This window comes from Hevea brasiliensis, chromosome 14, assembly GCF_030052815.1.
Source record: "Hevea brasiliensis isolate MT/VB/25A 57/8 chromosome 14, ASM3005281v1, whole genome shotgun sequence".
NCBI classification, from domain to species: domain Eukaryota; kingdom Viridiplantae; phylum Streptophyta; class Magnoliopsida; order Malpighiales; family Euphorbiaceae; genus Hevea; species Hevea brasiliensis.
The window spans coordinates 2,320,557-2,346,118 of record NC_079506.1 but is presented as its reverse complement, the minus strand read 5'-3'; the positions used below and the strand labels follow the sequence as shown (position 1 = coordinate 2,346,118).

Below are 25,562 nucleotides of genomic sequence, written 5' to 3'. Positions count from 1 at the left end.
GAATGGGTAACTATAAATTAATATTAATTATAAAATCTACTTAATGAAAAAAAAATAATAAAATTAATCTTATAATTTATCAGTCAAATTTAGTTTTACTGCAAACTGTTAAAAATAAATACATCAAATTAATGTAAAGAAGTACATTTTTGAGATTTCAATGGATGGCAAAAATGAAAAAATAAAAATGTGACTACAGTTTTTTAATATGGTTCCACCTGCTCTTGCCCAGTTGCCCTTGAAGCTAGCCATCTGCAACTGGTTCAATTTTCTTGAAACCCACCCCTGCATTGATACAAGGCAAAATTTGAGTTGTAACACGTATATATATAAAATCATAAACAATAATAAAAATCTACTACTTACATGGATGATGAGGATCTACTTTGGGACTCAATTAAAGCAGAATCCTTGATATCTACTGCTGAGGAGTGTTTCTCAGGCTCAGCTGGTGGAACTTCTGTGGTAGTAGTAATGGTAGTGGTGGTGGTATTGGGTTTGAGAAGAAAGCCTCCAAGGCCAATTTCATTGCAGGATACTTGCAGGTTGTTTGCATTATAAATGAGAAGATCATCCTCTTCATTTTCAGACAAGATGGAAGGATCATTCTTCAAAATATTGCAAAGCTCCCTTTGAAGTCTTTCAATGGGTGTAAGACAGCGTTGAACATTTACAGACCTCTTTCTTGAAGGTATACCAGACTTCCACAAGCTTCCCTGGATTAATCCACCTGCAAACCATAACCATATGCTTAAATTTGCCTAACTGCCTTGTTCTGTCCAGAGTTTTAACAGGTCTAAGTGCGGGGTAAGAATCAAAGGGTTTGATTCGGTTCAGTTTTAAAAACAATAAAAAACCTGAACAGAATCAAAATTTTTGACAAATTAGAAAGAAAATTAAATCAAATCAAATTAAAAAATTAAATAATTTTTTGCAAATTAAATAAAACTGAACTGAACTGGTTCGATTCAGTTTGATTTAAACTCCATCTTAATTTTTTTTTACTTATTTTGAACTCATTTCTAACTCAATTTCGGCTATGTTTCTTATTTTAATTCTAATTTAAAGCCTTATAATAACTAATTAAAAAAATTATTCAGTTCAGTTTAACTTATTTTTCTGTCTCAAAAAATAAAATTGAACTAAATAAATAAAATTTCTTAAATAAGAAAAACCAAATTACTACAAAAAATTAAACTGAGTTTCCCAATTAAATCGATTCGATAAAATTTTTCAATTTGAATAGAATTCTGCTCACCCCTAGAATATAAGACCTTTGGAAGTTGAACATCACAATTATCTGAATGAAGATACAGCGCACTAGGAGTATTTTGGAGGGCAAAATCTCAATTTTTCAATGGTGTTATAGAATGTAGACTGCAAACTTACTTGGACCTTCACCTCCATTCTCTTCTTCTTTTACATTGTGGCAGCCCTGAGAACATGATATTGCAGATTCTGAGCTAGATTTGTTGGTTGTATTTCTTTGGAGCCGACTTGGATTTAATTCTTACCCTTTTAGCAGTTGGTTGTCCTTGGGCATGCTTAGGTGTATAGTTTGCAAGACTTCCTCTAATCTTGTACCTTGATCCACAGGCATTGCATAACACTGGCTTCTCAGGTGGCCCATTTCTCCATAGTGGAGTGCCTGTTCCAAAGATAGAGAAAAGAGAAATTTAAATAAAGTTAATAGAAAGTAAAATTTGTCTAGATTCGGTTCATATATTCAATAGATAAATACATGAAATTTATATATTTAATAAGTGAATCACATTTTATATTTTATATTTTATATTCATGATAAATCGAATTTAAATAAGAAAAATCTTTAAAAAAATATAATAGAATGATTTCCTCTTAAACGGATCTTCAAAAATTACATTTATTAAGTATTAGTATCTGTATTTTTATAATTCATTTGATTTTGATTAAAATTTAAATTTCAAAATTTATGATTTTAGAAATGATTTTAGAAATGATTTCAAAATATATAATTTAATAATTTAATATTATATGATAAGTTGTAAACTTAAATTCATTATTATAACTTGAAAGTTGAAGGGGTATGATATTAGAAGCACATTCATATGGTGAGAAGTTATCTTTTCTTGAAACAAATTAAAAGAGGAGAAGTGAAGAAGGCTTACTATTAGTGCCACAATGATAACAAGGCCCTTGTTTGGGACTGTAATATAATTGTTATGTTGGGCCTATAATATAATTGTTATGTTGGGCCTGTAAACTTATTATTATATGCATGTTTGTTGGATTGGATGAGGGATTTGAGCTCCCATTTATTTTTATGACATATTGAGTATGTGGAGGGTGAGCTGAGCTCCCCAATTGATTATATATTGTATTTACAGGTCGGGTGAGTCAAAAACTCCCCGTTGAAATGTCCATTTTATGGCCGGACTCTGTCCGATTAAATTCTTGAAATTGGGCCCAAATGGGCCTTAGAATTGAGTTAATGAATAGTTAGGCTTACTACGGGTCTCGGGGGCTTTAGGCTGGCCAGGTCCTAGTGCCGGTCCGGCCCATAGGTTGGGTCGTGTCATCCCATATTGACACAATTCTCATAAAATTAATCCAACTTCAAATTTGCTCCAAGATCTCAATCCAATGAAACAATAGACAAATCCAAATGAATCTACAAGAAAAAAAAAAAATTAAGTCCGACAACATACATAAAAAATAAAATTTTAATATAAGTGGTGGGGAGCGAACAATAATTAGAAACGACTATTAATAGGTTGATAGGAATAAAAGGAAGAATTTGCTTGAGATGGGACTCGCGTTTGATTATCTAGTTGGTGAAGCAATAACTTACTAAGGCGATGATTAGTAATTAGCCTGATGTTAGGTGATTAGGGTTAATGGGGGGAATTGATGGGAATTTTACTATGCAATATTAGATGATATATAGTGGAAAACACTTGCTCAATGTCGATTGTAGGATTCATTTCATTAATTTGACAATGGTGAGTCTAATAAGGAGATAACAACCATGATTCCATGAATGTGTTGGAGAAGGAAAAAGATAGAGAAATGTAATTAAAGTTTTATATCTAATAATGGAAATTCCTACAATTCTTGTCTTTTTTTTAACCCATTTCTTTCTCTGGATATTCTTTACAAATTTATTTTGAGAATATTTGGATTCTCTACAAATTGCTTTCTTTTAAATTGGCAATTATAGTGCTCAGAGTTCAGATGTATGTGTGAAATTGCTTTGTCAAAATCTACTTAAATTCATTATTATAACTTGAAAGTTAAAGGTGTATGATATTAGAAGCACATTCATATGGTGAGAAGTTATCTTTTCTTGAAACAAATTAAAAGAGGAGAAGTGAAGAAGGCTTACTATTAGTGCCACAATGATAACAAGGCCCTTGTTTGGGACTGTAATATAATTGTTATGTTGGGCCTGTAATATAATTGTTATGTTGGGCCTGTAAATTTATTATTTTATGCATGTTTGTTGGATTGGATGAGGGAGCTGAGCTCCCATTTATTTTTATGACATATTGAGTATGTGGAGGGTGAGCTGAGCTCCCCAATTGATTATATATTGTATTTACAGGTCGGGGAGTCAAAAACTCCCCGTTGAAAGGTCCATTTTATGACAGGACTCTGTTCGGTTAAATTCTTGAAATTGGGCCCAAATGGGCCTTAGAATTGAGTTAATGAATAGTTAGGCTTACTACGGGTCTCGGGGGCTTTAGGCTGGCCTGGTCCTAGTGCCGGTCCGGCCCATAGGTTGGGTCGTGACATCCCATATTGACACAATTCTCCTAAAATTAATCCAACTTCAAATTTGCTCCAAGATCTCAATCCAATGAAACAATAGACAAATCCAAATGAATCTACAAGAAAAACAAAAATTAATTCCGACAACTTACATAAAAAATAAAATTTTAATATAAGCGGTGGGGAGGGAACAATAATTAGAAAAGACTATTAATAGGTTGATAGGAACAAAAGGAAGAATTTGCTTGAGAAGGGACTCGCGTTTGGTTATCTAGTTGGTGAAGCAATAACTTACTAAGGCGATGATTAGTAATTGGCCTGATGTTAGGTGATTAGGGTTAATGGGGGGAATTGATGGGAATTTTACTATGCAATATTAGATGATATATAGTGGAAAACACTTGCTCAATGACAATTGTAGGATTCATTTCATTAATTTGACAATGGTGAGTCTAATAAGGAGATAACAACCATGATTCCATGAATGTGTTGGAGAAGGAAAAAGATAGAGAAATGTAATTAAAGTTTTATATCTAATAATGGAAATTCCTACAATTCTTGTCTTTCTTTTAACCCATTTCTTTCTCTGGATATTCTTTACAAATTTATTTTGAGAATATTTGGATTCTCTACAAATTGCTTTCTTTTAAATTGGCAATTATAGTGCTCAGAGTTCAGATGTATGTGTGAAATTGCTTTGTCAAAATCTACTTAAATTCATTATTATAACTTGAAAGTTGAAGGTGTATGATATTAGAAGCACATTCATATGGTGAGAAGTTATCTTTTCTTGAAACAAATTAAAAGAGGAGAAGTGAAGAAGGCTTACTATTAGTGCCACAATGATAACAAGGCCCTTGTTTGGGACTGTAATATAATTGTTATGTTGGGCTTGTAATATAATTGTTATGTTGGGCCTGTAAATTTATTATTATATGCATGTTTGTTGGATTGGATGAGGGAGCTGAGCTCTCATTTATTTTTATGACATATTGAGTATGTGGAGGGTGAGCTGAGCTCCCAAATTGATTATATATTGTATTTATAGGTCGGATGAGTAAAAAACTCCCCGTTGAAAGGTTCATTTTATGGCAGGACTCTGTTCGGTTAAATTCTTGAAATTGGGCCCAAATGGGCCTTAGAATTGAGTTAATGAATAGTTAGGCTTACTACGGGTCTCGGGGGCTTTAGGCTGGCCAGGTCCTAGTGTCGGTCCGGCCCATAGGTTGGGTCGTGACATCCCATATTGACACAATTCTCATAAAATTAATCCAACTTCAAATTTGCTCCAAGATCTCAATCCAATGAAACAATAGACAAATCCCAATGAATCTACAAGAAAAACAAAAATTAAGTCCGACAACTTACATAAAAAATAAAATTTTAATATAAGCGGTGGGGAGGGAATAATAATTAGAAACGACAATTAATAGGTTGATAGGAACAAAAGGAAGAATTTGCTTTAGAAGGGACTCGCGTTTGATTATCTAATTGGTGAAGCAATAACTTACAAAGGCGATGATTAGTAATTGGCCTGATGTTAGGTGATTAGGGTTAATGGGGGGAATTGATGGGAATTTTACTATGCAATATTAGATGATATATAGTGGAAAACACTTGCTCAATGACAATTGTAGGATTCATTTCATTAATTTGACAATGGTGAGTCTAATAAGGAGATAACAACCATGATTCCATGAATGTGTTGGAGAAGGAAAAAGATAGAGAAATGTAATTAAAGTTTTAAATCTAATAATGGAAATTCCTACAGTTCTTGTCTTTTTTTTAACCCATTTCTTTCTCTGGATATTCTTTACAAATTTATTTTGAGAATATTTGGATTCTCTACAAATTGCTTTCTTTTAAATTGGCAATTATAGTGCTCACAGTTCAGATGTATGTCTGAAATTGCTTTGTCAAGATCTACTTAAATTCATTATTATAACTTGAAAGTTGAAGGTGTATGATATTAGAAGTACATTCATATGGTGAGAAGTTATCTTTTCTTGAAACAAATTAAAAGAGGAGAAGTGAAGAAGGCTTACTATTAGTGCCACAATGATAACAAGGCCCTTGTTTGGGACTGTAATATAATTGTTATGTTGGGCCTGTAATATAATTGTTATGTTGGGCCTGTAAATTTATTATTATATGCATGTTTGTTGGATTGGATGAGGGAGCTGAGCTCCCATTTATTTTTATGATATATTGAGTATGTGGAGGGTGAGCTGAGCTCCCCAATTGATTATATATTGTATTTACAATTCGGGTGAGTCAAAAACTCCCCGTTGAAATGTCCATTTTATGGCAGGACTCTGTTCGGTTAAATTCTTGAAATTGGGCCCAAATGGGCCTTAGAATTGAGTTAATGAATAGTTAGGCTAACTACGGATCTCGGGAGCTTTAGGCTGGCCAGGTCCTAGTGTCGGTCCTGCCCATACGTTGGGTCGTGACATCCCATATTGACACAATTCTCCTAAAATTAATCCAACTTCAAATTTGCTCCAAGATCTCAATCCAATGAAACAATAGACAAATCTAAATGAATCTACAAGAAAAACAAAAATTAAGTCCGACAACTTACATAAAAAAAAAAAAAATTTATTATAAGCGGTGGGGAGGGAACAATAATTAGAAACGACTATTAATAGGTTGATAGGAACAAAAGGAAGAATTTGCTTGAGATGGGACTCGCGTTTGATTATCTAGTTGGTGATGCAATAACTTACTAAGGCGATGATTAGTAATTGGCCTGATGTTAGGTGATTAGGGTTAATGGGGGGAATTGATGGGAATTTTACTATGCAATATTAGATGATATATAGTGGAAAACACTTGCTCAATGACAATTGTAGGATTCATTTCATTAATTTGACAATGGTGAGTCTAATAAGGAGATAACAACCATGATTCCATGAATGTGTTGGAGAAGGAAAAAGATAGAGAAACGTAATTAAAGTTTTATATCTAATAATGGAAATTCCTACAATTCTTGTCTTTTTTTTAACCAATTTCTTTCTCTGGATATTCTTTACAAATTTATTTTGAGAATATTTGGATTCTCTACAAATTGCTTTCTTTTAAATTGGCAATTATAGTGCTCACAGTTCAGATGTATCTGTGAAATTGCTTTGTCAAAATCTACATAAATTCATTATTATAACTTGAAAGTTGAAGGTGTATGATATTAGAAGCACATTCATATGGTGAGAAGTTATCTTTTCTTGAAACAAATTAAAAGAGGAGAAGTGAAGAAGGCTTACTATTAGTGCCACAATGATAACAAGGCCCTTGTTTGGGACTGTAATATAATTGTTATGTTGGGCCTGTAATATAATTGTTATGTTGGGCCTGTAAATTTATTATTATATGCATGTTTGTTGGATTGGATGAGGGAGCTGAGCTCCCATTTATTTTTATGATATATTGAGTATGTGGAGGGTGAGCTGAGCTCCCCAATTGATTATATATTGTATTTACAATTCGGGTGAGTCAAAAACTCCCCGTTGAAATGTCCATTTTATGGCAGGACTCTGTTCGGTTAAATTCTTGAAATTGGGCCCAAATGGGCCTTAGAATTGAGTTAATGAATAGTTAGGCTAACTACGGATCTCGGGAGCTTTAGGCTGGCCAGGTCCTAGTGTCGGTCCTGCCCATACGTTGGGTCGTGACATCCCATATTGACACAATTCTCCTAAAATTAATCCAACTTCAAATTTGCTCCAAGATCTCAATCCAATGAAACAATAGACAAATCTAAATGAATCTACAAGAAAAACAAAAATTAAGTCCGACAACTTACATAAAAAAAAAAAAAATTTATTATAAGCGGTGGGGAGGGAACAATAATTAGAAACGACTATTAATAGGTTGATAGGAACAAAAGGAAGAATTTGCTTGAGATGGGACTCGCGTTTGATTATCTAGTTGGTGATGCAATAACTTACTAAGGCGATGATTAGTAATTGGCCTGATGTTAGGTGATTAGGGTTAATGGGGGGAATTGATGGGAATTTTACTATTTAATATTAGATGATATATAGTGGAAAACACTTGCTCAATGACAATTGTAGGATTCATTTCATTAATTTGACAATGGTGAGTCTAATAAGGAGATAACAACCATGATTCCATGAATGTGTTGGAGAAGGAAAAAGATAGAGAAATGTAATTAAAGTTTTATATCTAATAATGGAAATTCCTACAATTCTTGTCTTTTTTTTAACCAATTTCTTTCTCTGGATATTCTTTACAAATTTATTTTGAGAATATTTGGATTCTCTACAAATTGCTTTCTTTTAAATTGGCAATTATAGTGCTCACAGTTCAGATGTATCTGTGAAATTGCTTTGTCAAAATCTACATAAATTCATTATTATAACTTGAAAGTTGAAGGTGTATGATATTAGAAGCACATTCATATGGTGAGAAGTTATCTTTTCTTGAAAGAAATTAAAAGAGGAGAAGTGAAGAAGGCTTACTATTAGTGCCACAATGATAACAAGGCCCTTGTTTGGGACTGTAATATAATTGTTATGTTGGGCCTGTAATATAATTGTTATGTTGGGCCTGTAAATTTATTATTATATGCATGTTTGTTGGATTGGATGAGGGAGCTGAGCTCCCATTTATTTTTATGACATATTGAGTATGTGAAGGGTGAGCTGAGCTCCCCAATTGATTATATATTGTATTTATAGGTCGGGTGAGTCAAAAACTCCCCGTTGAAAGGTCCATTTTAATGGCAGGACTCTGTTCGGTTAAATTCTTGAAATTGGGCCCAAATGGGCCTTAGAATTGAGTTAATGAATAGTTAGGCTTACTACGGGTCTCGGAGGCTTTAGGCTGGCCAGGTCCTAGTGCCGGTTCAGCCCATAGGTTGGGTTGTGACATCCCATATTGACACAATTCTCATAAAATTAATCCAACTTCAAATTTGCTCCAAGATCTCAATCCAATGAAACAATAGACAAATCCAAATGAATCTACAAGAAAAACAAAAATTAAGTCCGACAACTTACATAAAAAATAAAATTTTAATATAAGCGGTGGGGAGGGAACAATAATTAGAAACGACTATTAATAGGTTGATAGGAACAAAAGGAAGAATTTGCTTGAGAAGGGACTCGCGTTTGATTATCTAGTTTGTGAAGCAATAACTTGCTAAGGCGATGATTAGTAATTGGCCTAATGTTAGGTGATTAGGGTTAATGGGGGGGAATTGATGGGAATTTTACTATGCAATATTAGATGATATATAGTGGAAAACACTTGCTCAATGACAATTGTAGGATTCATTTCATTAATTTGACAATGGTGAGTCTAATAAGGAGATAACAACCATGATTCCATGAATGTGTTGGAGAAGGAAAAAGATAGAGAAATGTAATTAAAGTTTTATATCTAATAATGGAAATTCCTACAATTCTTGTCTTTTTTTTAACCCATTTCTTTCTCTGGATATTCTTTACAAATTTATTTTGAGAATATTTGGATTCTCTACAAATTGCTTTCTTTTAAATTGGCAATTATAGTGCTCAGAGTTCAGATGTATGTGTGAAATTGCTTTGTCAAAATCTACTTAAATTCATTATTATAACTTGAAAGTTGAAGGTGTATGATATTAGAAGCACATTCATATGGTGAGAAGTTATCTTTTCTTGAAAGAAATTAAAAGAGGAGAAGTGAAGAAGGCTTACTATTAGTGCCACAATGATAACAAGGCCCTTGTTTGGGACTGTAATATAATTGTTATGTTGGGCCTGTAATATAATTGTTATGTTGGGCCTGTAATATAATTGTTATGTTGGGCCTGTAAATTTATTATTATATGCATGTTTGTTGGATTGGATGAGGGAGCTGAGCTACCATTTATTTTTATGACATATTGAGTATGTGGAGGGTGAGCTGAGCTCCCCAATTGATTATATATTGTATTTACAGGTCGGGGAGTCAAAAACTCCCGTTGAAAGGTCCATTTTATGGCAGGACTATGTTCGGTTAAATTCTTGAAATTGGGCCCAAATGGGCCTTAGAATTGAGTTAATGAATAGTTAGGCTTACTACGGGTCTCGGGGGCTTTAGGCTGGCCAGGTCCTAGTGCCGGTCCGGCCCATAGGTTGGGTCGTGACATCCCATATTGACACAATTCTCATAAAATTAATCCAACTTCAAATTTGCTCCAAGATCTCAATCCAATGAAACAATAGACAAATCCAAATGAATCTACAAGAAAAACAAAAATTAATTCCGACAACTTACATAAAAAATAAAATTTTAATATAAGCGGTGGGGAGGGAACAATAATTAGAAACGACTATTAATAGGTTGACAGGAACAAAAGGAAGAATTTGCTTGAGAAGGGACTCGCATTTGGTTATCTAGTTGGTGAAGCAATAACTTACTAAGGCGATGATTAGTAATTGGCCTGATGTTAGGTGATTAGGGTTAATGGGGGGAATTGATGGGAATTTTACTATGCAATATTAAATGATATATAGTGGAAAACACTTGCTCAATGACAATTGTAGGATTCATTTCATTAATTTGACAATGGTGAGTCTAATAAGGAGATAACAACCATGATTCCATGAATGTGTTGGAGAAGGAAAAAGATAGAGAAATGTAATTAAAGTTTTATATCTAATAATGGAAATTCCTACAATTCTTGTCTTTTTTTTTAACCCATTTCTTTCTCTGGATATTCTTTACAAATTTATTTTGAGAATATTTGGATTCTCTACAAATTGCTTTCTTTTAAATTGGCAATTATAGTGCTCAGAGTTCAGATGTATGTGTGAAATTGCTTTGTCAAAATATACTTAAATTCATTATTATAACTTGAAAGTTGAAGGTGTATGATATTAGAAGCACATTCATATGGTGAGAAGTTATCTTTTCTTTAAACAAATTAAAAGAGGAGAAGTGAAGAAGGCTTACTATTAGTGCCACAATGATAACAAGGCCCTTGTTTGGGACTGTAATATAATTGTTATGTTGGGCCTGTAATATAATTGTTATGTTGGGCCTGTAAATTTATTATTATATGCATGTTTGTTGGATTGGATGAGGGAGCTGAGCTCCCATTTATTTTTATGAGATATTGAGTATGTGGATGGTGAGCTGAGCTCCCCAATTGATTATATATTGTATTTACAGGTCGGGTGAGTCAAAAACTCCCCGTTGAAAGGTCCATTTTATGGCAGAACTCTGTTCAGCTAAATTCTTGAAATTTGGCCCAAATGGGCCTTAGAATTGAGTTAATGAATAGTTAGGCTTACTACGGGTCTCGGGGGCTTTAGGCTGGCCAGGTCCTAGTCCTAGTGCCGGTCCGGCCCATAGGTTGGGTCGTGACATCCCATATTGACACAATTCTCATAAAATTAATCCAACTTCAAATTTGCTCCAAGATCTCAATCCAATGAAACAATAGACAAATCCAAATGAATCTACAAGAAAAACAAAAATTAATTCCGACAACTTACATAAAAAATAAAATTTTAATATAAGCGGTGGGGAGGGAATAATAATTAGAAACGACTATTAATAGGTTGATAGGAACAAAAGGAAGAATTTGCTTGAGAAGGGACTCGCGTTTGGTTATCTAGTTGGTGAAGCAATAACTTACTAAGGCGATGATTAGTAATTGGCCTGATGTTAGGTGATTAGGGTTAATGGGGGGAATTGATCGGAATTTTACTATGCAATATTAGATGATATATAGTGGAAAACACTTGCTCAATGACAATTGTAGGATTCATTTCATTAATTTGACAATGGTGAGTCTAATAAGGAGATAACAACCATGATTCCATGAATGTGTTGGAGAAGGAAAAAGATAGAGAAATGTAATTAAAGTTTTATATCTAATAATGGAAATTCCTACAATTCTTGTCTTTCTTTTAACCCATTTCTTTCTCTGGATATTCTTTACAAATTTATTTTGAGAATATTTGGATTCTCTACAAATTGCTTTCTTTTAAATTGGCAATTATAGTGCTCAGAGTTCAGATGTATGTGTGAAATTGCTTTGTCAAAATCTACTTAAATTCATTATTATAACTTAAAAGTTGAAGGTGTATGATATTAGAAGCACATTCATATGGTGAGAAGTTATCTTTTCTTGAAACAAATTAAAAGAGGAGAAGTGAAGAAGGCTTACTATTAGTGCCACAATGATAACAAGGCCCTTGTTTGGGACTGTAATATAATTGTTATGTTGGGCTTGTAATATAATTGTTATGTTGGGCTTGTAAATTTATTATTATATGCATGTTTGTTGGATTGGATGAGGGAGCTGAGCTCTCATTTATTTTTATGACATATTGAGTATGTGGAGGGTGAGGTGAGCCCCCAAATTGATTATATATTGTATTTACAGGTCGGATGAGTAAAAAACTCCCCGTTGAAAGGTCCATTTTATGGCAGGACTCTGTTCGGTTAAATTCTTGAAATTGGGCCCAAATGGGCCTTAGAATTGAGTTAATGAATAGTTAGGCTTACTACGGGTCTCGGGGGCTTTAGGCTGGCCAGGTCCTAGTACCGGTCCGGCCCATAGGTTGGGTCGTGACATCCCATATTGACACAATTCTCATAAAATTAATCCAACTTCAAATTTGCTCCAAGATCTCAATCCAATGAAACAATAGACAAATCCCAATGAATCTACAAGAAAAACAAAAATTAAGTCCGACAACTTACATAAAAAATAAAATTTTAATATAAGCGGTGGGGAGGGAATAATAATTAGAAACGACTATTAATAGGTTGATAGGAACAAAAGGAAGAATTTGCTTGAGAAGGGACTCGCGTTTGATTATCTAGTTGGTGAAGCAATAACTTACTAAGGCGATGATTAGTAATTGGCCTGATGTTAGGTGATTAGGGTTAATGGGGGGAATTGATGGGAATTTTACTATGCAATATTAGATGATATATAGTGGAAAACACTTGCTCAATGACAATTGTAGGATTCATTTCATTAATTTGACAATGGTGAGTCTAATAAGGAGATAACAACCATGATTCCATGAATGTGTTGGAGAAGGAAAAAGATAGAGAAATGAAATTAAAGTTTTATATCTAATAATGGAAATTCCTACAGTTCTTGTCTTTTTTTTAACCCATTTCTTTCTCTGGATATTCTTTACAAATTTATTTTGCGAATATTTGGATTCTCTACAAATTGCTTTCTTTTAAATTGGCAATTATAGTGCTCAGAGTTCAGATGTATGTGTGAAATTGCTTTGTCAACATCTACTTAAATTCATTATTATAACTTGAAAGTTGAAGGTGTATGATATTAGAAGCACATTCATATGGTGAGAAGTTATCTTTTCTTGAAAGAAATTAAAAGAGGAGAAGTGAAGAAGGCTTACTATTAGTGCCACAATGATAACAAGGCCCTTGTTTGGGACTGTAATATAATTGTTATGTTGGGCCTGTAAATTTATTATTATATGCATGTTTGTTGGATTGGATGAGGGAGCTGAGCTCCCATTTATTTTTATGACATATTGAGTATGTGGAGGGTGAGCTGAGCTCCCCAATTGATTATATATTGTATTTACAGGTCGGGTGAGTCAAAAACTCCTCGTTGAAAGGTCCATTTTATGGCAGGACTCTGTTCGGTTAAATTCTTGAAATTGGGCCCAAATGGGCCTTAGAATTGAGTTAATGAATAGTTAGGCTTACTACGAGTCTCGGGGGCTTTAGGCTGGCCAGGGCCTAGTGCCGATCCGGCCCATAGGTTGGGTCGTGACATCCTATATTGACACAATTCTCATAAAATTAATCCAACTTCAAATTTGCTCCTAGATCTCAATCCAATGAAACAATAGACAAATCCAAATGAATCTACAAGAAAAACAAAAATTAAGTCTGACAACTTACATAAAAAATAAAATTTTAATAGAAGCATTGGGGAGGGAACAATAATTAGAAACGACTATTAATAGGTTGATAGGAACAAAAGGAAGAATTTGCTTGAGAAGGGACTCACGTTTGATTATTTAGTTGGTGAAGCAATAACTTACTAAGGTGATGATTAGTAATTGGCCTGATGTTAGGTGATTAGGGTTAATGGGGGGAATTGATCGGAATTTTACTATGCAATAATAGATGATATATAGTGGAAAACACTTGCTCAATGACAATTGTAGGATTCATTTCATTAATTTGACAATGGTGAGTCTAATAAGGAGATAACAACCATGATTCCATGAATGTGTTGGATAAGGAAAAAGATAGAGAAATGAAATTAAAGTTTTATATCTAATAATGGAAATTCCTACAATTCTTGTCTTTTTTTTAACCCATTTCTTTCTCTGGATATTCTTTACAAATTTATTTTGAGAATATTTGGATTCTCTACAAATTGCTTTCTTTTAAATTGGCAATTATAGTGCTCAGAGTTCAGATGTATGTGTGAAATTGCTTTGTCAAAATCTAATAGAGTTTTTTTTTTTTTTTAATAAATATCTAATAGGGTCAGTTGATTTAATAAGAATGAGAGTCTTTATTCTTAATTAATCAGGGTTTGATTTTGTTATACATCACTTAAAATTTATTTATTCTAAGTGTATAAAATTAATATGAAAGAGTGCATTATTAAAATCACTTGAATAGATAATTTAATCATGATATATAAAAACTATCATGAGAATTAGGGTATACATTATTCAGTTTTAACCGAATCAAATTGATGAATTTCGATTATTTCGGTATGAATAAGTTCGGTTGAGTTTAATTTTCAATTAATAGTAACAATAATTTTTAATTTTCGATTTTCAGTGTAGTTACTTTTGACTTAACAGTCAAAATAATTGAATTTTTATTAATTAATATATTAATTATAATTTTATTAATAATATATTATTTATAATTATTATTTTTATATTTTATAATAACATTTAACTTATAATTATTCTCTTATTAATATTAAATCATATTTATTATGTTTTATATATAAAAAAAATATAAATATATTTTTATTAATATTTAATTAATTAATTAATAATATAAAATATATTTTTTTAGTTTTTTGTTACTCTAGTTATAACTAACAACCAATTGATTATTTTATATTTTCATTAATTTCGATTATTTCGGTATGAATAAGTTCGGTTGAGTTTAATTTTCAATTAATAGTAATAATAATTTTTAATTTTCGATTTTTAGTTACTTTTGATTTAGCGGTCAAAATAATTGCATTTTTATTAATTAATATATTAATTATAATTTTATTAATAATATATTATTTATAATTATTATTTTTATATTTTATAATAACATTTAACTTATAATTATTCTCTTATTAATATTAAATCATATTTATTATGTTTTATATATAAAAAAATTATAAATATATTTTTATTAATATTTAATTAATTAATTAATAATATAAAATATATTTTTTTAGTTTTTTGTTACTCTAGTTATAACTAACAACCAATTGATTATTTTATATTTTCATTAATTTCTATTTTCTCTCAATTTTAGTTGAATTCAATTAATAATTTTAAAGTCATTTAATAATATAATTAGTTGAAAATTCGATTCGATTCGATTCAACAAACCGAATGTTCTCCCCTAATGGGAATATCTCTAACAATAAATACATAAAAGCTTTGTCACATAATCTAATTTAAAAAATTGTTCTATGATTATATAATGCTTCATTTTGTTTATATAGAAGCTTGATGTGAATATATTATACAACTACAACTAAGTTTTAATCGAAACTATAATTGAGGTCGGTTATATAAATTATTTTTTGCCATTCAACTCTGTTAAACATTAGATTCACTTCAATATCCAAAACTGTAAATCCTGTGATACTACTTCCCTAATTTTATTTATTATTGTGCTATTAAACATTCATCTTAATCTCTACATTTTTGTTCCACTCATCTTGTAAACATATTGTACCTTAAATGGTAATTTCATCTGTGAAAATATAAAATTTTAAGGGATTAAAATATTTTTTAATATCAGAAGTAAGACAAACAAATAGTAGCTAAATTTAAAATTTTCAAGACTAAAGTGTGATTTAAATTACAATATCATTAAATAAAAATAAATAAATAAATAAAATTTATAGATTTTTAAGCTTTTTTACCTTTATGGAAATCAACAAGGAAATGGTGCCTTAAATGGAAAGGAAAATAGAAAATCTGGGTTGATTTCTTTCCTAATTATGTGATATCTAACATTGAAGGAACAAATAAATTTGCACTGAAATTCAATTAATCAATGGTAGAGTGTAATGAAAATCATTTCTTTCTCAAAGGGTAGTCTACTAGTCTATTCATATTTAAAGGGGTTATGAAACATGTTTTGAAGCACTAGGCGCTAGGGACTAAGAAACCAGTGAAAGAATGGCAGAAGCTAGAAGAAATCCAATGTGGGTATTCTCTGTGCTTCTGTTGTTACTTGTTTTTGCTTTCTGTTTTCTTGATGCCAAGTTGGATACCAAGGCTCATTCCTCTGGTTTGGATGTGGACAATGAAAGGCTGAAATGGGCTTCTTCCACATACAAACTTGAGAATTCTGCTATTCCACCCAAAGACATTCCCATTTCTCAACCCACTAAATCCATTCATAACCTACCACCATTACATTTTGTGATGCTACCTAAAGGTTCTGTTCCTCTATCTGGGGGTGAGCCACCAATCCATAATCCACCAGAAATTAAGAATTTGAATTTTGGGATGCTGCCTAAGGGTCCTGTTCCCCCATCTGGTCCAAGTCCACCCAGTCCCATTCATAACCCACCACAATTTAAGCATTGGAATTTTAAGATGATGCCTTAAGATTTTGTTCCTCCATCTGAAAAGGCTTGAAATTTTGGAATGTTCCTAAGGCATTCTTGTTTGCCTAAGTAATAGATCTCCATCAATAAACCATAATCTATAACATTCTCACAGTTTGATGCTTGCATTCTATTCAACAGTGCATAGTATGTCTCTTCATATATATGATATAATTAGCTTCGATTGGGATTCAAAGTTGAGATCCCATAATTTTAAAGACAACATTAATATTACTGAATTAAAGCCCATCGTTATTTTTGTTGTTCATATAATTTTGACTAATTTGAAAATTAAGAAAATAAAAGGAAAAAGGACACAAGGAAGGAAAATATAATTAATGTGGACCCATAAATAATTTTCTATTCAATTTAAAAAGAAAATAAATAAAAAATTTAAATAAAATTATATTTTAATCTAAAATTATTTATTTTAATGGTAAATAAAAAAATAAAATATATATTACACTATTCAAAAAAGCTATCTAAATAAGGAGAGAAAATTATTTTTTTTCTTTATTTTTTTTTCCCTTTATGCTTCTCTATATCTTTTGATAAATGAGAAGCAAGATGACTCAATTCTTTTGACTGGCGCATTGCCTGGCCAGCTCCCTGAAGAGTCACAACAGCATTGCAACAGCTACTTACTGCCTCAGGTCCTGCAGGCTGTTGCCTGTAATTGGTGAAATTACAGGGGATTTTGAGGTTAAGGGGGATTAGGAATTGGGCTTGCAAGGAGGCATGGGTTTGATCAATTGAGATGGCAGGGGAGAGTGGGGCTTCGGCCTCCTAGGCTTGCCTCGGCAATTGTTTACTGATTTTATTTTCAAGTTTTGATTTAGTTGATTTGAGTTTTTACATTCTTGTCTAATTTGGCTTCATTTGGATTGGAGGATGTTAACTATGGAAAAGCACCTTACTCTTAAATTGCAAGTGAGTAGTAAGCTTTCTGTAGAAACAATGGCGCATTCATGGGAAATAAGGGAAGGTGGAGTGGTAGGTCAAGGGGAAGAAGGGGTATTTTCGGAATTTAAAACTATTCTCTCTCTCTTGTGACCGAGGCAACTTATCTTTGATCAACAAAATCTGTAATTGAAGGATTAAATAGTTCCATTTTGAATAAGCAAGAGACATTTTTATTGAGTGGACCAACTATTAAATTTTGATTGAACTCATGAACAACAGTAATTTACTCATATTTTTATTTATTACATATGCGAAGGTGTCAAACTTTGGACTTATATGTTTGTTTATATTTATTTTTGTTATTTATTTAATTTTCATAAAAAATTTAAATATGGGTCACTTCACAATTTTATGAAAGATTTCAATATCATTACATTTATAAAATTTATTAATATTCGTTATTTAATTATTTTAATTGGATTAAAATATAATCCATTTGCAATTTTTTTTTAATTAAAGAGTTTATTAATGTAAATAAAATTCAAAAAATATTATGAAATTAATTTCTAAGATTCCTTATAATATTTCAAATTAATTAACTTATTTATAGGAATTTAATTAATGTCATTCATCATTGTCAAACGCTCTTCAACTGCTTTAAGTAATTCGTATTTTTTTTATAGATAGAGAAATACATATGAATTCAAACACAACATTAAAAAGATTTAAATAATTTATATGGTAAATTTTTTAAAAAGAGAAAATATATATATATATATATATATATATATATATTATTTTCTAATTCAACCAAAACAGTGAATTGAAAAAAAAAATCATGTGTTTCCTAACTTAGTGATGTTTATATTAATGTGGAATGAAGCATAAATTGGTAATGAAAACTAATACATTAAGAATATATATTGGAAATAATAATTATTTTATATTTTAGCTGAATAAATTTAAAACGATAGAATAGAAAATTTTGCTTGCCAAAGGATCATCCACCTATATTTAAAGGATGATATGAAACATTTTTGAAGCAAATGAAAATAATGGCAAAGATTAGTAGAACTCCATTTTGCATATTTTCTATGCTTCTATTGGTCATTGTTTTTGCTCTGTCTTTTTGAAGCTAAATTGGCTTATGAGGATCATTCATCCATCAATTTTGGAGAATTGCGTAAGGGCACTGTTCCTCCATCTGGACAGAGCCTGCCTATTTATGATCCACCACTGTTGAGGTATTGGAGTTTTGGGATGTTGTTCAAGGGTCATATTCCTTCATCTAGACAGACTTCACCTATTTATAATCCATCATCACTTAGTCTTTTTAGGATGTTAATAAAGGATTATGTTCCTCTATTTGGACAAGCTGCACCTATTCACAATCCACTACCACTTAGCCTTTCTAGGATATTGATAAAGGGTCCTATTCCTCCATCTAGACAATCCACCATCACTTAGCCTTTCTGGGATGTTGATCAAGGGTCCTGTTCCTCCATCTGGACAAGCTTTGCCAATTCATAATCCACAATCAGTTAACCTTTCTAGGGTGTTGATCAAGGGCCCTGTTCCTCCACCTGAATAAACTCCGCCGATTCATAATCCACCATCACTTGTGCTTTCTGGGATGTTGATCAAGGGTCTTGTTCCTCCATCTGGACAAGCTTTGCCAATTCATAATCCACAATCAGTTAACCTTTCTAGGGTGTTGATCAAGGGCCCTGTTCCTCCATCTGAATAAACTCCGCCGATTCATAATCCACCATCACTTGTGCTTTTTGGGATGTTGATAAAGGGTCATGTTCTTCCATTTGGACAAGCTTCACCTATTCATAATCCACCACCACTTAGCCTTTTTGGGATGTTGATAAAGGGTCTTGTTCCTCCATCTGAACAAGCTTTATAGGAACTTTATAAGATGTTGATCAAAGGTACTATTCTTCCATCTGAACAAACTCTACCCATTCATATTCCATCATCTCTTATGTAACACCCTTAATTTTCAAATAATTACTTTATATGTAAATATAAATATTTTAATCTAACCCCTAGTGTTATGAGCTTTGCGTAGGTACTTTCATTTTGTGGCAATTCGACCGTCGTCCGGATCTATAATTTCGGGCCGAGCAGATAAGCTGCCGGAATCACTTTGAAACCAGGTCAAAGTTATAGGCTACCCCACCATTTTCAGACTCCCTGTATGCATTCCAAGCGTCAAAATTGGCACAGGTAAACCCAAACTCAGAGTTTCTTCAATTTTATAGTGTTGAGTTTAGAATAAAATTCCATAAAATATTCACGGGTAGCTAGAAAATTATAATTCCTTTTGCGTTAGGTCTATAATATTGCTAAGGACTGCGGGACAAAATTTTAGAAATTTTAGAGCTAGCTAGAATGACTTTTGCAAAATATCCGTTTTAAACATTATAATTGAATTGATATTATGTGAAATTTGCCTGAGTTGGAGGGTTCAGGAGGGGCCATATGATATTGATGAGATATGTGTTGAGTTTATAAGTGTTATTTGAATCATTTTGCAGGTTGAATAGGTCCTAAGTATAGGAAAAATTTTATCAGATTTTTGGCATGAATTAGGCTGTCTATTGTCTTTTTATAGTCTTATTTTGAATTAGTACTAATAAATTTATAATATAATTAAATAGGTGATCGAGGTCAGCTATTTTTTTTTCACCTAGCAGCCACAATAGTTCCCGATACACTATAAATAGATATTTATTTTATTTATAATTTCAATATCATTATATTTCTAGCATGCTCATGCATCACTTATACTTATATTTATATAGTTAAATATCAGGCATGCCCTGTTTTGTATTTATACTTGATGATATTTCCTTAGTTATTGTGTTTTGATAATCTAGAGCTGTGTGTTGTGGTGTGATGGATATGGGTAGGATGGGCAAATTGGCTTGAGCTAGTTTCGCTTGGGACCCTGTCCTTTTTTAGGAAATCGGGGAGAGTACGGCTTTGAGTTGATCTCGCTGACCCCCGCATATGGATTATTAAGCGAAAGTCCGGCTTGAGTTGATCTTGCTGGCAGGCCTTGGATTTAGAGAGCTGGATAGAGAGATCAACTCCCCATATACGTATGTATGAGTATGGATTTAACCCGAGTACCTGAGTATTCCAGATTATCTTTGATGTGACTTAATATGATTTGTGTGACTTGTATGAAAATGATGCACTTCATTTCCAATAATGCATTAGAATTAGATAGTTATAGAAATTATATGTAAAATAAATATTTACTCTCTGAGTCGAACGCTCACTCCTGTTCACCATTTTTCCAGGCTACAGGAGGAGTTCTTTTTTTAGAGTAACCTGCTTTCTCCCTCGCAGGTTTAACATCAGTTATTTATTTATTTTATTATTTTCAAAATTTGAAATTTAGAACTTCACATGTTTTTGTAGTATTATGGATCTTGTTAGAGACAGTGTCAAATTGAGTTACTGATTTTTACTTAACGAAAATTTTTATGATATATAAATAATTTGTAAATGGTAGTAATAGGGTTAAGCTGGGCTCCCCTTGCTTTAGTAGCTGATATTCATTGGGTTGGGTTGATTTGAATTAAAATGAAATATTTTATTTTTATTTTATTTACATGTTGGACCTTAGTTTTTGGGCCTTTGATATAGATTTGGGAACAGTAAGACTTACGTCGAGCCTCGGGGGCTTTATATCCACCCAGATCTTAGTGCCAGTCTGGCCCATGGGATTGGGTCATGACATATTAACTTTTATAGGATATTGATCAAAGGTTCTATTCCTCCATCTAGATAAGCTCTACCTATTCATAATCCACAATCACTTAACCTTTCTATGATATTGACCAAGGGTCCTGCTCCTCCATCTGAACATGTTCTACCTATTCATAATTCATCATCACTCAGCCTTTATGGAATATTGATCAAGGGTCTTGTTCCACCATCTGGAAAAGCTTCGCCTTCCTCCATCTAGATAAGCTCCACTTATCATAATCAACTATCACTTAGCCTTTCTGGGATCTTGATCGAGGATCTTATTTCTCCATTTGGAGAAGTTGTGCTTATTCATAATCCACCATCACTTAGCCTTTTTGAGATGTTGATCAAGGGCATGTTTCATCCATTTGGACAAGCTCCTCCTATTCATAATCCACCACAAAGCTCCATGTAATACCATACCTTATCGTTCCTTTTCTTCCCAAGACCGTGGAGTCTAACCAATGAGAGCTTTGAAACCATCAATTGATATCAATAATCACCTTATATAACCTACAAAATTGATGAGTTAGGTGGAGATAATACAAACTCAGTGAGTGGATAAATAAATAATAAAGGGAAACATATAATATTTCAGTACTTAAGTGTATCGATCTGCTATACGAGAATAAATATCATTTTTTTTTCCAAATCACATAACTATGGTAAAATAAAATTTACGTTGTCAAAATATTACAAAAATAAATATACTGAAATATCATAATTTCTGTAATATCCTCATACACTCGCAATACGCTTTCTTATAGATAGTGTTGGCATTTCAAGCACATAAAATAAACTCTAGCATCCTAAGAGTAATACTAGTATCTTAGACTCTAAAATGACACAAATAACACAAGAGCAATAAAAATACTCGTTATACAAATGTGCAGAGCTATCTCTAAAGGGCGATCACCTGATAGACGTCCAAAAAGTTATATGCATATCAAATATAGTCCCAAAAATAGTATAAATATGAGCTAAGCTAAAAATAAATCACATGTTATCAATGCGCTATTTATTCATAAACAGTGACAAAAATCTATTACTTACATGGATGATGAGGATCTACTTTGAGACTCAAAGCAGAATCCTTGATATCTACTGCTGAGGAGTGTTTCTTAGGCTCAGCTGGTGGTGGTGCAACTTCTGTGGTAGTAGTAGTAGTAGTGGTGGTGGTATTGGGTTTGAGAAGAAAGCCTCCAAGGCCAATTTCATTGCAGGATACTTGCAGGTTGTTTGCATTATAAATGAGAAGATCATCGTCTTCATTTTCAGACAAGATGGAAGGATCATTCTTCAAAATATTGCAAAGCTCCCTTTGAAGTCTTTCAATGAGTGTAAGACAGCGTTGAACGTTTACAGACCTCTTTCTTGAAGGTATACCAGACTTCCACAAGCTTCCCTGGATTAATCCACCTGCAAACCATAACCATATGCTTAAATTTGCCTACCTGCCTTGTTCTGTCCAGAGTTTTAACAGGTCTAAGTGCGGGGCAAGAATCAAAGGGTTTGATTCGGTTCAGTTTTAAAAACAATAAAAAATTTGAACAAAATCAAAATTTTTGGCAAATTAGAAAGAAAATTAAATCAAATCAAATTAAAAAACTGAATAATTTTTTGCAAATTAAATAAAACTGAACTGAACTGGTTCAATTCAGTTTGATTTAAACTCCATCTTAATTTTTTTTTTACTTATTTTGAACTCATTTCTGACTCAATTTTGGCTATATTTCTTATTTTAATTCTAATTTAAAGCCTTATAATAACTAATTAAAAAAATTATTCAGTTCAGTTTAATTTATTTTTCTGTCTCAAAAAATAAAACTGAACTAAATAAATAAAATTTCTTAAATAAGAAAAACCAAATTACTACAAAAAATTAAATTGAGTTTCCCAACTAAATCCATTCGATAAAATTTTTCAATTTGAATAGAATTCTGCTCACCCCTAGAATATAAGACCTTTGGAAGTTGAACATCACAATTATGTGAATGAAGATACAGGCACTAGGAGTATTTTGGACAGCAAAATCTCAATTTTTCAATGGTGTTATAGAATGCAGACTGCAAACTTACCTGGACTTTCACCTCCATTCTCTTCTTCTTTTACATTGTAGCAGCTCTGAGAACATGATATTGCAGATTCTGAGCTAGATTTATTGGTTGTAAAATCATCAGAAGCAGGAGAATGGCAAACGTCAATGGAGAAGTTTTCTTCAGTACTTATCAATTTGCATTTCTTTGGAGCCGACTTGGATTTAATTCTTACCCTTTTAGCAGTTGGTTGTCCTTGGGCATGCTTAGGTGTATAGTTTGCAAGACTTCCTCTAATCCTGTACATTGATCCACAGGCATTGCATAACACTGGCTTCTCAGGTGGCCCATTTCTCCATAGTGGAGTGCCTGTTCCAAAGATAGGGAAAAGAGAAATTAAATAAAGTTAATAGAAAGGAAAATTTGTCCAGATTCAGTCCGTATATTCAATACATAAATACATGAGATTTATATATATAATAAGTGAATCTCATTTTATATTTTAAATTTATGATAAATTGAATTTAAATAAGAAAAATCTTTAAAAAAATAGAATAGAATGATTTCCTCTTAAACGGATCTTCAAAAATTACATTTATTGAGTATTAGTATCTGTATTTTTATAATTCATTTGATTTTGAATAAAATTTAAATTTCAAAATTTATGATTTTAGAAATGATTTCAACATCGTTAAATTAAAATTTATTAATTAAATATATAATTTAATATTATATGATAAGCTATTTACTTAAATTGATTATCATAACTTGAAAGTTGAAGGTGTATGATATTAGAAGTACATTCATATAGTGAGAAGTTATCTTTTCTTGAAACAAATTAAAAGAGAAGTGAAGAAGGCTTACTATTAGTGCCACAATGATAACAAGGCCCTTGTTTTCCCATATTGACACAGTGCTCATAAAATTAATCCAACTTCAAATTTGCTTCAAGATCTCAACCCAATGAAACAATAGACAAATCCAAATGAATCTACAAGAAAAACAAAAATTAAGTCAAACAACTTACATAAAAAATAAAAATTTAATATAAGTGGTGGGGAGGGAATAATAACTAGAAACGACTATTGATTGATAGGAACAAAAGGAAGAATCTGCTTGAGAAGGGACTCGCGTCTGATTATCTAGTTGGTGAAGCAATAACTTACCAAGGCGATGATTAGTAATTGGCCTGATGTTAGATGATTAGGGTTAATGGGGGAATTGATGGGAATTTTACTATGCAATATTAGATGATATATAGTGGAAAACACTTGCTCAATGACAATTGTAGGATTAATTTCATTAATTTGACAATGGTGAGTCTAATAAGGAGATAACAACCATGATTCCATGAATGTGTTGCAGAAGGAAAAAGATAGTGAAATGTAATTAAAGTTTTATATCTAATAATGGAAATTCCTACAATTCTTGTATTTTTTTTTAACCCATTTCTTTCTTTGGATATTCTTTACAAATTTATTTTGAGAATATTTGGATTCTCTACAAATTGCTTTCTTTTAAATTGGCAATTATAGTGCTCAGAATTCAGACATTTATATGTATGCGTGAAATTGCTTTGTCAAAATCTAATAGTGTTTTTTTTTTTATATAAATATATAATAGGGTCAGTTGATTTAATAAGAACGAGAGTCTTTATTCTTAATTAATCAGGGTTTGATTTTGTTATACATCACTTAAAATTTATTTATTCTAAGTGTATAAAATTAATATGAAAGAGTGCATTATTAAAATCACTTGAATAGATAATTTAATCATGATACGTAAAAACTATCATGAGAATTAGGGTATACATTATTCAGTTTTAACCGAATCAAATTGATGAATTTCGATTATTTCGATAAGAATAAGTTCGGTTTAGTTTAATTTTCAATTAATAATAATAATAATTTTTAATTTTCAATTTTCAGTGTAATTACTTTTGTTTTAGCAATCAAAATAACTGAATTTTTATTAATTAATATATTAATTATAATTTTATTAATAATATATTATTTATAATTATTATTTTTATATTTTATAATAACATTTAACTTATAATTATTCTCTTATTAATATTAAATCATATTTATTATGTTTTATATATAAAAAAATTATAAATATATTTTTATTAACATTTAATTAATTAATAATATAAAATATATTTTTTTAGTTTTTTTGTTACTCTAGTTGTAACTAATAACCGATTGAATATTTTATATTTTTGTTAATTTCAATTTTCTCTCAATTTTAGTTGAATTCAATTAATAATTTCAAAGTCATTTAATAATATA

General features: G+C 31.6%; 1 protein-coding gene across 2 annotated transcripts; it reads right to left on the bottom strand.

The window, feature by feature from the left end:
- Positions 1-55: 55 nt before the first annotated feature.
- LOC131173324 (GATA transcription factor 27-like) lies at positions 56-24,243 on the bottom strand. 2 transcript variants are annotated; one of them, XM_058135470.1, is made up of 5 exons: positions 24,136-24,241; positions 23,507-23,640; positions 23,314-23,387; positions 367-730; positions 56-285 (listed from the first exon to the last, which is right to left on the bottom strand). In XM_058135470.1, the coding sequence occupies exons 1-5, from the start codon at positions 24,190-24,192 to the stop codon at positions 264-266; spliced, it is 651 nt and encodes a 216-aa protein (XP_057991453.1). In that variant the 5' UTR covers positions 24,193-24,241; the 3' UTR covers positions 56-263. The 2 variants fall into 2 exon arrangements, with proteins under 2 accessions (XP_057991453.1, XP_057991452.1); XM_058135469.1 differs by having other exon boundaries at positions 23,314-23,640; positions 24,136-24,243.
- Between the last annotated feature and the right edge of the window lie 1,319 nt (positions 24,244-25,562).